The sequence below is a fragment of the Acipenser ruthenus genome, chromosome 53 (genome assembly GCF_902713425.1).
Source record: "Acipenser ruthenus chromosome 53, fAciRut3.2 maternal haplotype, whole genome shotgun sequence".
Taxonomy (NCBI): Eukaryota; Metazoa; Chordata; class Actinopteri; order Acipenseriformes; family Acipenseridae; genus Acipenser; species Acipenser ruthenus.
In genome coordinates this window covers 8,112,853-8,129,116 of record NC_081241.1, presented here as the reverse complement: position 1 = coordinate 8,129,116, position 16,264 = coordinate 8,112,853, and the positions used below count along the sequence as shown (strand labels likewise).

At 41.8% G+C, this 16,264-nt stretch overlaps 1 protein-coding gene across 2 annotated transcripts; it reads right to left on the bottom strand.

The window, feature by feature from the left end:
* Positions 1-266: 266 nt before the first annotated feature.
* On the bottom strand, positions 267-14,344 carry LOC117965735 (neoverrucotoxin subunit alpha-like). Of its 2 annotated transcripts, XM_059016627.1 has the most exons (6): positions 14,158-14,344; positions 10,530-10,580; positions 9,390-9,510; positions 6,463-8,208; positions 2,369-2,434; positions 267-1,408 (listed from the first exon to the last, which is right to left on the bottom strand). In XM_059016627.1, the coding sequence occupies exons 3-6, from the start codon at positions 9,487-9,489 to the stop codon at positions 876-878; spliced, it is 2,445 nt and encodes an 814-aa protein (XP_058872610.1). In that variant the 5' UTR covers positions 9,490-9,510; positions 10,530-10,580; positions 14,158-14,344; the 3' UTR covers positions 267-875. The 2 variants fall into 2 exon arrangements, with proteins under 2 accessions (XP_058872610.1, XP_058872609.1); XM_059016626.1 differs by lacking the exon at positions 10,530-10,580 and having other exon boundaries at positions 268-1,408.
* Between the last annotated feature and the right edge of the window lie 1,920 nt (positions 14,345-16,264).

Sequence of the window (16,264 nt, the reverse complement as noted above, 5' to 3'; positions counted from 1 at the left end):
AAACCAGTAAGTGTTGTGCTGGCTAATCCAGCATGTTTCAGCAATTGTTATCCTAGATTCTGTCTCCTCTCTATCTCCCCGTACCTCCTCTCTGTACACCCAAACCCCACAGTACAGACAGCTGCAGGTTCTTATATTCTGTCCGAGGGGTTAACTAGCTGTTAATTATCTTATTACCCCTCGGCCACAGTCTGCACGCGTTTGGTAAGGATGTGTGACTGTCAGCTAGTTAAATAATCAGTAGCTGATCAGCCATGCATCCTCACGAGGTTTAAATTATAAAAACAATAACAAATACGCAGCACTTTTATCCGGGCCGCAAACAAAAATACAAATAATAATAAATAAATACACCACACCTGTCTGTGCTTTACAATGCTTCCCTATGCTTTACCAGACCTCTCTGTGCTTTACAATGCTTCCCTATGCTTAATGAGTGTTAATGAGTATTAATAAATAAGAAAAAGTCACAGTTAATCAATTTTTTATTTATTTTATTAAATCACATTACTAAAATCTGAAAAAATATACAGAACAAACATTTTATGGGAATCAAAAAACAAAAACACACACACAATAAAGCAAACTTAAGTTCACTTTTTTTAAAACTGTTACAGCACTGACTATTGGATGCCATTTCTTAAAATATATAAAACATAACAATTCTTAAAAAATAAATTAAATACAGTTACTTCATATGAAATCCATTCGTTGCTAAAAACAAATAATTCACCTCGTTTCGCTCTGCAGGTGGCGCCGTTTTACCCCCTAACTTTCATCCAAAGTTGTGTCAGATTGAACATTCCCTTCACCCGAGGAGTGGAGAGGACAGACAGGGAGTTCAATACAAAGGGTTTCTTACAACACAAAACAGTCTAGTTCAGCTGGCAGATTGTTACAGTGCAATCAGAACACCAAAGCCAAAACCCAGGATAGAGCGGCTCAGTGAATGTGGTTTGGAATCTGTGCAGGAGGGTCATTGTGTCAGAGACGCCATAAAAGGACAGCGTGCCGGCATTAAAGTCCAGATACACTCCTATTCTGGGGGAGTGGGGGGCAGTTATTGTAGTTTCATTGTTATTGTGCCGGGCAGTGTAATTGGAATCAGAGCAGTACACACTCCAGGACTTGTCATTGGATCCAAGGCCACAGGAACGATCCCATCCTTTCCTGCTGATTCCTTTATATGTGACTCCTATAGAAGCCCATTCCCCACTCCACTCAATCTCCCAGTAACAGCGAGTCCCAGACAAACCCTCTCTGCAAAGCACTTGGGACCGGCTGTCAAATCTCTCTGAGTGATCAGGATATCTCTGGGTCTCTCTCCTCCATGTCACCTTTCTGTTCCCTTCAGACAGACAGAAGTTTCTTTGCGCTGTGTTGGGGTCCAGTGTGAGCTGCCAGGAATCTGATTGAAGAGAAGAGGACGGGTAAAGGAGAGATGGTTAGAAAAGTCAAATCACTGAGAAAATCAACAGTCATTGTCTGCTGCATCCTCACATCCTGTTTATGGAAGGTGTGTGTGTTGTTTTAATTATTTTTTTAATACATTTTGACCACTTTTTAAAACTTTTAAATTGCATTACCTGCATCAAGATGGCTTCCCGTGGACCAGCATGGACCTCTCAGAACTACATTTCCCATCATCCTCCTGCTCACTGGTAATTCCATCTCAATCACATATGTGAGCAGGAAGATGATTGGAAATGTAGTTCTGAGAGCTCCATGCGGGTACATGGGAAGCTGTCTTTAAACCCTCTTGATTGTTTTGTTCATTATAATTCCTCGATCTTATCAAACTTCTTCAATTGGAACCAATCAAATGCAGCTCTGCATACAATTACAGTTCACTTAATGTTCCTACAGAGTATGTGTTGCATTTTATCCACTCAGACCCCTTGCATACTAAATATCTTCAATAGAATATCATTCACTCTTCAAATATCTGTCTAATATTTTAATGAGCAATCCATCCCACAAGTGCAGTGATACTGCAATATACATTTACTACCAGCACAGGATGACTGGGAGGGATAGCTGTTCATTTTACCCCACAACTGGTTTCACATGCATTGTACATGTATTAAAAGATGGGATGATTATCTATTCAGGGATATCAAGATATTTAGGGAGAGAAAGGTCTGAGTGGAAAAACAGGCAACAAATGCCCCTCCCCCAGTCATTCTGCATGTATTCATCTGAACCAATACTTGTTGGAGAGGAGTGTAGATTAATGGCTTCACAATTACTAATAAATAATACTAATTGCTGCCCTCAAGCTCCACCCCTCCCTGTTCTGTAGTGTTAGCTCTTCTCACAATGGAGTGACACATCTTTCAATCAAATGTTTCAGTGCAAACAGACTTACATATTAAAAACTCAGCTCTGTTCCTTGGCTCTGGAGCCTGCAGACTGTAAACTGCAACTTCATTCACTGGGCAGAAAAAAGAGAGAGAAATAGAATTGAAACATACAACAGTCACTGTTTACGCCGTCCTCAAATCACTCCCTCCTCCCTGCTTCACCAGTCCCTGCTCCCTCCTTCCTGCTCTCTCCTCCATTCTGCTCCCTCCTCCATTCTCCCTGCTCCCTCCTACCTGCTCCCTCCTCCCTGTTCCCTCCTCCCTCCTCTATCCTCCCTGCTCCTTCCTCCCTGCTCCCACCTCCATCCTGCCTGCTCCCCCTCCATTCTCCCTGCTCCCTCCTGCCTGCTCCCTCCTCCCTCCTCTATCCTCCCTGCTCCTTCCTCCCTGCTCCCTCCTCCATCCTCCCTGCTCCCTCCTCCCTGCTCCCTCCTCCATCCTCCCTGCTCCCACCTCCATCCTGCCTGCTCCCCCTCCATTCTCCCTGCTCCCTCCTGCCTGCTCCCTCCTCCCTCCTCCATCCTGCCTCCTCCCTCCTCCATCCTCCCTGCTCCTTCCTCCCTGCTCCCTCCTCCCTCCTCCCTGCTCCCTCCTCCATTCTGTTCCCTCCTCCATCTTGCCTGCTCCCTCCTCCATCCTCCCTGCTCCTCCCTCCATTCTCCCTGCTCCCTCCTGCCTGCTCCCTCCTCCCTGTTCCCTCCTCCCTCCTCTATCCTCCCTGCTCCTTCCTCCCTGCTCCCTCCTCCATCCTGCCTGCTCCCTCCTCCATCCTACCTGCTCCCTCCTCCATCCTCCCTGCTCTCTCCTCCCTTCTCCACAAGTAATCAGACGTTTTTTTTTGCTGTTTTATGGCGATCAGCCAATAATACAACCGTTTCCACCCTTTCTGCGTTTTCATTGGTCAGATTATATGTCAGTCACACAGCCTGATGAACCTGCTGAATGTGAGCTGAAGCAATCATGAAACTTCATCACTGAGAGCCGCAGTGGAACGTTATTATAGTTTAAAAAATAATGTTTACACACACACACACTAGAAATAATAATATGTTTTTATATTTCTGATAAATAAAACTAAATAATAATAATAATAATAATAATAATAATAATAATAATAATAATAATAATAATAATAATAATAATAGGTGTTATACTTATGGAGCGTCGTTTCAAGCCCAGAGATACCAAAGCGCTGGGATGTGAATCTGCCCTCACAGCAACGAACATATATAGACATGTTTTATTTTTAATATCTCTTTATACATTATTCAGCTTCATGTGATTCTTATTCTTTAGCAGCGTACTGTAAGGTGTCTGTACGTGTATGTTATTAATGTAGTTATAACGTTATATTAAACAGCAACACATCCCACAATCCTCTCGGGAGCGCTTGATAAAGAAACCCGTCCAGCCCTCCCTGATCAATCCAAGAGAAACCCGCGTTTCCAACATCGGAACCACCTCGGCAACAGCCGCTCCGCATCCCATCTGAGGACAGAGCTGCATTTCCATGAGGGAGTCACCGCGAACATGGAGAAACCGGACACCCGACAAATCACCCGGACCCACACCAACGGGCTTTGAAATACGCTCTGATTCGGACTGAAGGGAATCCACTTCACACAAAAAGGGTTCACAGAAATGTGAGCAAACACAACCACCGTCAGAACAAACCGGTGAACACAGAAATGGAAAAATAGAAATGTGAAAGCGCGTCATTTTAACACGCTCCCTAACAATTGCCACGGAAACCCTGACGACAAAAAAACAAAACAAAAACAAAACAGGAATGTCACTCTGCAGAGAAGAAGAATTCAGCTCCACAACACCTGAAAAACTCCAGGAAACGTTAGCTTATTATCAGAAGAGTTTCTTTTTTTTATTTTTATTTTTTTAAAGGGGTTGATACCCATTTCGTGCTTGAAAGGGAACGTGCTGTTTTTAAGTTACAAGTTCAAAGTGTTCTCTTTGGTTGCAGTCTCCTATCACTCCTAGTACAGACCACAGCAATCGCGGTTTTCTCTGTACTGTCTCACACAATGCAAACCTTATTTTAAACTGTGTGCACGTTATCAAAGTTGTTGCTATTTTAAATACAATTCTTTATGGAGTTCAGCAGAGATTATAAAGATATTGCATGGGGCAGCGTGTGTGTGTGTGTGTGTGTGTGTGTGTGTGTGTGTGTGTGTGTGTGTGTGTGTTTGTTTGTGTGATACATGAGCATGTAATGCCTGGATAACCCCCTCGGTGTGCATTACATTCTCATATCACACACCACCCCATGCTGAATTCTATAGATATTGTACAACTCCTTTCTGTCCTTCCATTTCTACATAAACTCTGAAATTAAAACGCACTCAGTTCAATTACATATTATTACTTAACACAGTAAACACACTATAAAACTACTAACATGTTTGCAAAAAATAACCAAGCTGCTTAGTACTGTGAGATGTGAAGTACTAATTAGCCAGGTTCATCAAGTATCCTAAGTTAATGCTGCCATGTATTCCCCAGTGTGGGGGGAAGTAAGCCTGTCATATCTGATCCTGTAAGATACAATCCCCTCTATTAATACAGAGTCTGTCATATCTGATCCTGTAAGATACGATCCCCTCTATTAATACAGAGCCTGTCATATCTGATCCTGTAAGATACAATCCCCTCTATTAATACAGCAGAGCCTGTCATATCTGATCCTGTAAGATACGACCCCCTCTATTAATACAGAGCCTGTCATATCTGATCTTGTAAGATACGATCCCCTCTATTAATACAGAGCCTGTCATATCTGATCCTGTAAGATACGATCCCCTCTATTAATACAGAGCCTGTCATATCTGATCCTGTAAGATACGATCCCCTCTATTAATACAGAGCCTGTCATATCTGATCCTGTAAGATACGATGCCCTCTATTAATACAGAGCCTGTCATATCTGATCCTGTAAGATACAACCCCCTCTATTAATACAGAGCCTGTCATATCTGATCCTGTAAGATACGATCCCCTCTATTAATACAGAGCCTGTCATATCTGATCCTGTAAGATATGATCCCCTCTATTAATACAGAGCCTGGACCTGTGGCATGTGTCATTTATACAGGAAGCTACCAATTGAACAGTACTGATGGAAAGTGATCCATGCATATTTGATTACGTGTCTAAAACAGTAAACTCATCTCTTAGCAGGACAGGATGGATTCCCCTGCAGGTAAAAAGAAAACAGTGCATTTGTGAATTCAGTTTCACTTTTAACATCCTGTCACATGACTTCCCAGTGTAACCATGATAAATACAAGAAAGCAAGCCATTCATATCAATCTGAAAAGCCCAATAGACACTTCTTGCAAAGGAGCCAGCTCTTTCGTAAAGCGGTATATCAGGCTTATGTCTTCATGTGTGTTATGTCACCTACCAGCCCAACTCCTGCCTTCCCCCGTGCACGCTAAACTCTCCCCTGCCAGCCCCGCTGCTGCCTTCCCCCGTGCATGCTACACTCTCCCCTGCCAGCCCGGCTGCTGCCTTCCCCCGTGCACGCTACACTCTCACCTGCCAGCCCCGCTGCTGCCTTCCCCCGTGCACGCTACACTCTCCCCTGCCAGCCCCGCTGCTGACTTCCCCCGTGCATGCTACACTCTCCCCTGCCAGCCCCGCTGCTGCATTCCCCCATGCACGCTACACTCTCCCCTGCCAGCCCCGCTGCTGCCTTCCCCCGTGCACGCTACACTCTCCCCTGCCAGCCCCGCTGCTGCCTTCCCCCGTGCACGCTACACTCTCCCCTGCCAGCCCCGCTGCTGCCTTCCCCCGTGCACGCTACACTCTCCCCTGCCAGCCCCGCTGCTGCCTTCCCCCGTGCACGCTACACTCTCCCCTGCCAGCCCTGCTGCTGCCTTCCCCCATGCATGCTACACTCTCCCCTGCCAGCCCCGCGCTATGCTTTAGTTTAAAATAATCTTTGAATCCCTGGCTACAGAACGAACCTTCGGACACAGCCCTAAAAAAAGATATAATACTCTAACTTGTCAATGATTACTATAGAGAAGGGTGATGATAGAAGATATTCGTGACATTTAAAAAAAAGTAACTAACCACTGACCTGTGTCTTGTGCAGGTGGGCTTGTTGTCTTGACTTTGCTGGTTGTGTCACTGCTCACAGAATACCCCAACTTCCCTTCCACTGTGTATCTAAATTCATACTCTGTGTTCGGCTGCAAGCCTGATACAGTGAGGGTCTCTGTTTTATCAGTGCTGGACTGAATTGCCCATTCCTTCTGATTAATACACTTATACTCCAGATGGTATTTTAGTTTCTGATCAGCATCACTACTGGGAGGCACCACCTTCAGAGTCACACTGTCATGGGTGACATCACAGACCTCAGGGACGTCAGGTTTTGATGGGATCTTGAAATGTATGTATTTCGACGATCCATTTTCATGCAGGAGAATGCAGGCTCCAGGAAACTCCTGGTCTTCCTTAGACACTATGAAGAACTTTGTTTTCTTATTTTCCCTGTTGATGTTCACTAACTCCTGGAATACCTTCAAATACATTTTTATCTTCAGATTAGTTTCGCTGCTCACCCATTGCTTGCTCTCCTGATGCAAATACTTACTAGGAATTGAACTTTGAATGTTCTTACTCGCTTGGGTTTCAAGGTAGTTTTTTAAATCTTCCAGATATGGTTCTGGCTCGTGCAGCGAGGTGAAGGTAAAGCAAACAATATTTCCAGTCTCATTGTTTAATTCTTCCTCATCTAGCTCATTCACAGAAGATACAGCATGTATGTCTTTTAAAATAGCAAGGCAACGTCTCACTGCATTGATTTCTCTTTCATTGCTGTTCAGCCAATCATGTTGTTCTTTAAAGTTAAAAGGGGACTCTTCGTGATTGTTTAAAATCTCTCCGAGTGATTCTTCCTCTTGCACACCTCCGCGGATGGAAGGCAGCACAGCGGACAGTTTGCTCATGAAATTCAGCTTGTACAGCGTGCCCCTTTGTTTCAGTTGTTGAATCTTCTCATTGACTTCAGGAAACGTTCGGGTAACAATGTCTTTTATCATGTCGTTGCTTTGCATTTCAATTGTATTAAATTGCTCTAAAACAGTTTGCGCAGATGTTACCAAGTAGTCACTTATGTTCCTTTCCAGCTTGGCAGCCCTGGAGTCCAGCTTGGTTAACGGGTAAAGCCAGACTTTCACGGGCACTGCGTTCTCTCCTTTGTCCCCGAGCAATTTTGGAAGAGTTGAGTAGGCTTTCACAGCATCTTGGTAAGTCGATGGGTTAGATTCGAGATGAAAATCTCCATAAAATGTACATTCAAATTTTTCAACTTCAGCTTTTTCTGTTTCCTTCAGGTCAATAGAGCCTTGACCATTGATTTTAATTGTAGGTATTTTACTTATTGCAAGCTCCATTTCTCCATGGATTTCCTGTTTCTTCTCCTCTGAGGATACCTGCCGGTCGAATACGAAATACGCCTGAGCTCCGTACAGCACAGCGGTGACCACGTGAGTCGCTGTCTTGTCTTCAAACACGCTGGGGTGAGACACTTTCCCTTTGGCCAGGTGATTCATGGTCAGATTCTCAAATCGTGTTGTTGTGTAGTACTGCAGAGTGACTCGGGATTGTCTTGTTGATTTCTGTGTGTCGTTGAAGTACTTTGCAGCTCCACCCACTTGAACCAAACCCCCCAGGAGACTTGCCTTCAGGGAAGCGTCCATTTTCAAAGCAGAAGCCTTATCTTCAATGGAGTCCGAGGTGCTGACGCTGAACTCGGTTATCGGGTGGGTTCTTTCATTTATGCTGCCTTGTAGTTCTTCTGGGTTCCACAACGTAATTCCTGCCATGCAATCAAGATAAACAACTTAATACATTCATCTCAAGGCAAAGTTTACTTTAGGCTTTAATTAACTTTTTAAAATCCACATTAATGTTCCAAAACAAAGAAATATATATACAGTCACCACTTGGATATACGATACCCAGATACACATAAGTTGCGTTTTACCATCCTTGTTTTAAGAATAAAATACATTCCAATATATATATATAGGGTCTGCTCCACAGGATGACTGCTACAAAACCCTTCAACTGCAACACGGTGCCTGTGAAGGCTCTGCCCAGCCTGGACCGTCAGAGCTACCCAGAGTCGCTGGGAGGCTGGGACTTTGGGAGCAACAGTAATAGATTAGTTTAGGGGATGTTGATACCAAGCACAGAGAGGGTTATCGTAGGGTAGTAGGTTCCTGGAGCGGGACTTTCGTGAGACTGGCGCTCGCCTTGTATTTTTGGCTTTGTTTTGTTTTCTTTAGTAAATGTGATGCTAGGGCTGCCATTGCTGGTACCCTCGTGTCAGCACTGTGTTGTTATTGGGGCTGCGTGCCTGTGCGGCGTGTCAGCACCAATGCTCTTGCCTGCCTCATGATTATTCAGTGACGACCCACACATGTAACACACTCCCTCTTACAGTATGTAATAAATTAATGCACTTACCCATCACACGCGATTTACGACAGTCTTCTGATACAAAGCCCATCTCTTCAATGTTAAAATGTATTTGCTTATATGTCACAGCCCATGTTTTTTCCATATATTGTATTTGTTACAGTAAAAGTCAGAATATTGGCAAATCTCAAGATTTACTGGCAAATGCTGTTATTTACCAAGTAAAGCAGTAAATGTCCAAAATAAATATGATACCGCTTTACTGTGGACATTGTCAGATAAATCTCAAGTGCCTTTACCAATAAAGCTTCAGTAAATCATAAGATTAACCGGTAAATCCAGCAATCTATTTCTTAATTCCGGACATTCCTTCCTTAGTAAATGTTGACAGTTTCCGCTAAAACGTAAGATTTTCCAGATCTGAACTTTTAATGTAACATGCAAACTGTTCAGAAGCAGAGTGGCTGATTACCCTGCGGGGGCTCCCTATTGAATCTCTCCTGTTACTGCGCCTCACACTGGTGCGCTGTCTCACTCGTGTGGGCTGAATAAGTGCAAGCAAGGGTCAGCAGTCACCTGGAATGAGGCTATCCTTCCGGCAGTCATACAGCATTCCCAGCTGGAAGGGTCGTCCGAGAGCTGCCATCTCCAGCGTCTCATCCCCTGTATTAGCCATGCTTTATCTGAAGAAGAGGCCCTACAAAACAAGGGTGACACATCTGATCAGTAGCTTCCATCTTCAAGTGTAGTCCAGTGTTGAGAAAGTGAAATTACATTACCAGACTGCAGCTTTGTAAATGATAAATATACAGAATGGAAATCAATGTGCATTTTATTATGGATTCATTATCATCATGGCTGTAACTAACTATGAGGACATTAGGGTCGTGTCCTTGGGTTTTTTTTTTAAATTTTAACAGTGGTCTCTGGTGCGCTGTGACCTGAGGACACCCTGGCTGACCTAACCCTCCCTCCCCCCGGGCGGCACTCGAACAGGCGACGTCCACACCATATGTCCTGCACTCTACCAAGTGGTTTTACTGGATGCACCACTCGGGAGCCCCTTGGTTGTTTTTAATGCTGATGCTCATGTATAAATTCTGGTAAAGTGCAAAAGACTCCTTCGTTTTCTCTGTTGGTTTGCTGTGTAACATAGATTTGGAGGTTGAATAGTAAAGACCAAGCAGTCAAATAAATACTGCAGCTAGAGCTTGAAACCTAAGCTTGACCTGGTAGAATGTAGGCTCTGGTTATGACCCTGATTATCATGTATAGTTGGGGTTAAGTAGTCACTTTAATGTTAAACCTCATTTTTTGTACTTTAATCAGGGTTGCCACCCGTTCTGGTTTTGCCTGGAAATCTGAGCGACTTCCTGGGACATTAAATGTCAAAGTATATGATTTATTTATTTATTCATTTTTGTTTCAGTCGTGTCTAGGGGTTTCCCAGCTGTAAATAATATGCCGCATTTGTTGAGATATTAGATTTTGTCCACTTCATCCGCCATGCCTATACAAACTGGTCAGCTGTCAAACACTGTAGCGTCCATGTGTTAACATGTCTGTCGATGCCTCTGCCCTACATCACACTCTTGAGATTATTAACTCAAATATCCTGTGCAACACGAAGAAAAGTTCATTCCAAACCCTTAACTGTTCATTCTTTATTAGAAATGCAGGGATTTGTAAATATTTGTCAAAGATAGACTTGCTTACATTTTTGACAAAATAAATACTAGCCGGTTGTCACACTTGTTCCAGGTTTTGCTGTAATAAAATACAAAATAGAATGAAAATAGAAAACATCTTGTGCCGGTAAGTTGATGTAACAACTGAGCCAGTGAAACAAAGCACTTTCCATGCAAGACATTAAAAAAAGAAGACTGTCGGTCCATTTGAAACAAGAAAATACCTCTACATTATGAAGGGGTGTTTGTGAATCCTTTACTTAAAAGTATTAATGAATATAGACTTTGCTTTTTCTTATGGCAGTTTGTTGCAATTCCTTTAGGCATATTCCTAGTTCATATTAGTTTCATAGCGAAACAAGTTTATTCATGAATGATAAACAGCATGTTTGCACGTTTGACACTTGTCATTTGAATCTGCGATATCCCTACATTTTATATTTTCTGACAAAGACACATTTTCTTCAGTATCATGCATCTGTTAACCGCATCATTTAAAAATGTTGCCCTTGTGTATTTGAACCAATGCATTTGACCTAGTGCTTGCCTATGGTTAAGTGGCATTCAAAATATCTATGCGTTAAGTTTTAGGACAGTTCATTTATCCTTGGTTGTTGGTATCTCTGCTCACCAACAGAGTTGTCTGTTATCTTAATTGCTCAGGTTGTGACAAGCGTCAGGCTTCAGGACACACCCAGCACTTAAAGAAACGAGTTGTTTTCCACATACAGGGGCGAGGGAATGTTTCGTCACATTGGGCTTGCTGCCTTAAAGTGTCCATCTGTTAATCTCTCTCTGACCTTTTCAAAATCATTCCAAGACGTATCTTAAAACTGTTGGAAACACTGAAAGAAACTGTCCATCAGTTGAGTTGACTACGCCACAAACAAACTTCTCCAGTGACATTTGAACCAGGGATCTTCCTTATTCAAAACTGAAGCCCCGAGGCTCTAGAACTACCCCAAGCTTGTATGGATGTCACAGACATTTACTTTTGTACTGTGGGCGTGTGCACGTGTCTGTGTTTGTAGTGACTTCGTTTCTAGCTGACATTGAAACGATTACGGTAGAAGACAAACAAATATGAAAAAGTGCTCAATATAAATTATTATTATGAGTTGGTATATTGGGATTTGGTCATGAGTCACCAAGAAGAATGCCTGTAACTTATATTTAGATGAAATTACATCTCTAAAAACAGCCTAGAAAGGGTTGAAATGCGATTGTAATACATTATATTAGTTAGTTTATAAACTGTAAACTGCACCATACAGCTTACTTGGCTGTGGCCCAATGCCCCTGGTAGCTAAAAGTGCTTCTCCTATCATTGTTAGAGCCAACAAGAAATAAAAGGGTTCAATTTGCCAGAGAATATTTGTGTTCTGTCTACTGCATGTGTTTTCTATTTAAATATAATGAGCATTAGATAGAATTTGATCATGTAAATGAAGCACATTATCTATGTAGGTGACATTGGTACCTAGTTTCTCTATTTCACTTCAGTCGTGTTATAATTCCCCTGGTAAAAAATGAAACGGTGGTACTACCTCCCAGCTGAGGGAGATATTTATTTTCCTTCATTTCAGTGCCTTTAAACTTTAGCTTTTTATTTTCATGAACTTTGAGGAGGAGCCCCTCTGTCAAAGAGTCTGCATACTGTATTGTGAAGAATGTGGTTATCAAGTGACTGCATTACACTCCAGATAGGACGGGTGTAAGTTAGATAACCACGAGAGATGACAAGTTAAAGAAGAGCCCCTCACCCCCTTGATTTTACACACTCTGTTTTAACAAGTCAATTTGTAAACCAAGAAGTTAGTTAGTTTAGTTTAGTTTTTTTTAAAAATGTATTTATTTTATTTTGGATACATGAGTGTTTGTAGAAAAAATATAGGCATAAGAAATGTAAAATATGTGCTCACACACCCCGAACTGTGTTTGTGTTGCATATAGTTGGTTGCAGAACATCGACACAAAAGCGTTTCTAAAAGGACAGTAATGTGAACACCACGAGGTCGGTTGGCCACTTGGCATCTTAAAACATCGTATTTTCTGAGCTGACCGTCACAAACTGGACATTCTCAAGATCACCCATCCCAGTAATGAGGGGCCCAACTCAACTAGCACCTTTAAAGTTGAGCTATTTTCATCTTGGCTAAAATAACAAACTCTTGAACACTGTAGCTTGGGAGAATATGACTAACACACGCACACACACACAAGCACACGCACACACGCGCACGCGCACACGCACACGCACACGCACACACACACACACGCACACACACATTTACTTTGTTTTGGCTTTTTTCATTTCAAAATGTTGTCGCCGTTAGCATCTTAATAGTTGTAACAAACTCTTGAGCTTGTCTAAAATGATATAATAGAACATGAACAGCAAACATGGATTTATTTTTTTCTTCATTTCAGCACTTTGTAAATATTTTCATCTTGATTAAAATAATTGTCAAATTAAAGAATATAACAAACACACACACACACACTCACACACACACATACACTGAGACACAAACTCACACACTGAGACACACACACACACAGAGACACACACACAGACACACACACAGACACACACACACACACTGAGCAACTTATTTTCTTAATTTCATGGGTTTCAAACTTTTGCTTTCATTTCCAGGAACAGATCTGTGAAGTGTAAGGGCAACAAAAGTGAATAGTTTTACAGTGTGTGCCCGTCAGCCTAGCTGTTGTCAGTATTTTGAAAATGTTTTGATGAATACATATGATTATTGTTTATTGTTTTTTCAATTCCAGTTAGCATAACTGAATTACTGTATATAATTACAATGTTTTTTGGGATTCACACAAAAGGTTTAAATGATTAAAAATGCATTTATTTCAGGACGTTTTGGACAAACACCCTTCAGCTGTGAAGAAAAATTGATATTTTTGATATCAACAATACCAATTTTGATATAAAAAATGTGACAATTACTGATTTCAAATTATATATATATTGTAGAACACGTTTGTGTTCATTAGCAACAAAAACAAGTGCTTCATAAAATCACAAAAAAACAAGCAAATAAAAAAACCTTCTATTGCTTCATTTTCCTGGTTACTCTACAACACAATCTATTCGTTTTCACTTTTCACATGTATTGATGCATAGTCACAGGATCAAGTGTTATTTAAACTCCTTTTGCTTCTTGCAGCTTATCTGTCAGCAGTTTTACTGTCACTTTCTCTCGTACATTTGAAAGCATGCATAACCCCTCAATATAAAATTCATTTTACTGTCTTCAGTCATGTTTGCTCAAGTCTTCAACTTTACTTTCTTTCAAAATAAAATATTTCCTACTAAAATAATTGATTTTTCTTGCATGAATCTGTCAATGCAGAAGGCAATTTCACCAAAAGATCCACAATAAAATGATAAACTATAGTTTTAAAATGTATCCAGGAGGATTTGTTTTAATTTCAATAACATTCTCTGTGTTAATTCTCAACACTCCATTTTACAGCTCAAACTCTACTTTTCAGCATAAAAACTACAAATATGAATCCATAAATAATTCTGGCTGGTTTGAGTGTATTTTTACTTTACTATATACAATAATATTAAAAATAATAATAAAATAAACAAAAATCATGCATATTAAAATGTCACTCACCAGACTTCTGAATAATTGAATACAGGATTCAGGTTCAGCAAAGCTCTTGGTTATTTAAGATTAAATATCTGCTAACTTATTTTCTTTTTGAAGATATATAGAAAATAATAAGAAAAGTATTCTTCACGCCTGCAAATTCTGAGGTGACTTTCTTGTAGTTTGCTTGATCTCTCCCAACCACTTTTCCAAAAACCTGCCCACTTTCTGAAAACCCCGCCCAGTGCACAGTAAAAACCCACCCACTTCCTGAAACCCCGCCCAGTGCACAGTAAAAACCTGCCCACTTTCTGAAAAACTGCCCAGTACACAGTATTATTATTATTTATTTCTTAGCAGACACCCTTATCCAGGGCGACTTACAGTCGTCAACAATTACATTTCAAGAATCACAGTACAAGTAATAATACAATTAAGAGCAAGATAATTACAATGATGAATACAATGACTTGAAGGGCCTGCATTGCACACGTAAAGTTATCCATCAGTTTACCAGCTCTCTTGATCTGAAACTTGAGTTTATTTTTGCCACACAGAAAATCTCATGCATAATATACTTGCATATCTGTGGAGTGCCCTTTCCCTTCTGTTGCTCCTATTAGAAAATAGACATGAACAACTTCTGTTAGAGCTCTTAGTCCTAGGAGAACCACTGTGTAAATGTGATGGAATCACCCCCACAGCACCTCACACCAGCTGCCCATGTACACTTCACCCTGAGTTTCCATGATCACAAGTTCCTGAAGAACCTGATCAACGTGAACCAAAGACCGCTAAACGACAAGCCTGGCCTCCCCCCACCCAAACCGAGCTGAATGAACAACAGAAAACACCAGCAGAGGCCCGGAATAACAAGAACAAGCTTGTTTCCATGTTTAGACTGTCCATTTCTCCTGATTTATCACAGTATTAACAATGTGTTTGACTGTTGTGTTAGAGTGTCTAGTTCTGTACAGGAATATAAGAAGGATGGAACTCCAGCCATTGGAATAGTTGTGTCAATACCCTCGATTCACCATGAAGTGTGATCCTGGGCTGGAATCACAATATGTGCTTCTGCTGTTTCTGTTGAGATGATACAGAGACAGGGATGGGTTTCACAAGAAATGAAGCTTACCTGTGTTTCTGATTTCCAGGAGCTATATAAAGCTCTAAGAGGCAGGGTTTGGTTCTGAGGCCAGGTTTAGACAAGCAGGCTGAGCAGAGACTGCTGAATCAGTGTGAGAGGGGCAGAGAGGAGAGAGTGGGACAGGAGTTTGAGAATGGCACCCTTTGTCACAGCACTCCTTCAAGACTGAAGCTTTCTCCCAATGGGACAGGCCCATTCCCAGTAGAGACTCTGAATGCGGGCGGGACACTGGCCACACAAACAATCCCACCTCCTTCCAAGAACCCAGTCCTATATACAGGACACGTGATGGGTTTGCATGAGAAATCCTGGAGTGAGTCAGAAGAGATCTTTCCTTTCTACTGGAGAGAAATCGAGGACTCTCAGTATATCTGCAGGGACAGGTCATGTGTTCTTCATGAGTGATGAAAGGCTTTGCAATGATAAGCTGTGAAGCTCTTTGGTCCTTCATCACACCTGCAGATATATCTGGAATGGACTGACGGTTCAGCTTTGGGTTTTCACTTCTCAAAAGACATACAGCAGCCACCAGATCCTCTTCACTTGCATTAGCTGGCAGAGTTATTGAAATCATGCTGTAGTTTGATACAGATTTGTTCTTCTAATATTGTGGAGTGTAGAAAAGGTATAGTGATTCAAGCAGTACTATCACTATACTCCAGTGGTGAAGTCTGAGTTTGCTCTGCAGCCCTCCTTCACAAAAGGTTTGGCTTTTTTTTGCAATTGGTTTATCATAAGAATGAACTTCAGCTTGGGTGTCAATTTTTACAGTGACATCACAGGCACTGTGACATCACAGTGAAGTCAGAACTTTCAGTTTCCCAGCAATGACATACACAACAGAACAGCACAGACCTGTCAGCACTTACTGATGCTAGACCCCTGCAATATGAGAACCAGGCAGAGCCACAGTGACTGCTTCAGTTGTTCTCCAGGTCCCTGGCATGGATTCTGGGATGTATAAAAGCTGCATCTCCCTGT

Bases quoted from the DNA above. Each gene is read 5' to 3' on its own strand.
- LOC117965735 (XM_059016627.1), bottom strand. From the start codon at position 9,489: ATGGCTAATACAGGGGATGAGACGCTGGAGATGGCAGCTCTCGGACGA. The intron at 8,209-9,389 runs GTGACTGCTGAC...ATTGCATGGCAG, and splicing joins GAAGGATAGCCTCATTCCAG to GAATTACGTTGTGGAACCCA. The intron at 1,409-2,368 runs GTAAGTCTGTTT...CTCTTCAATCAG, and splicing joins CAGAGCTGAGTTTTTAATAT to ATTCCTGGCAGCTCACACTG.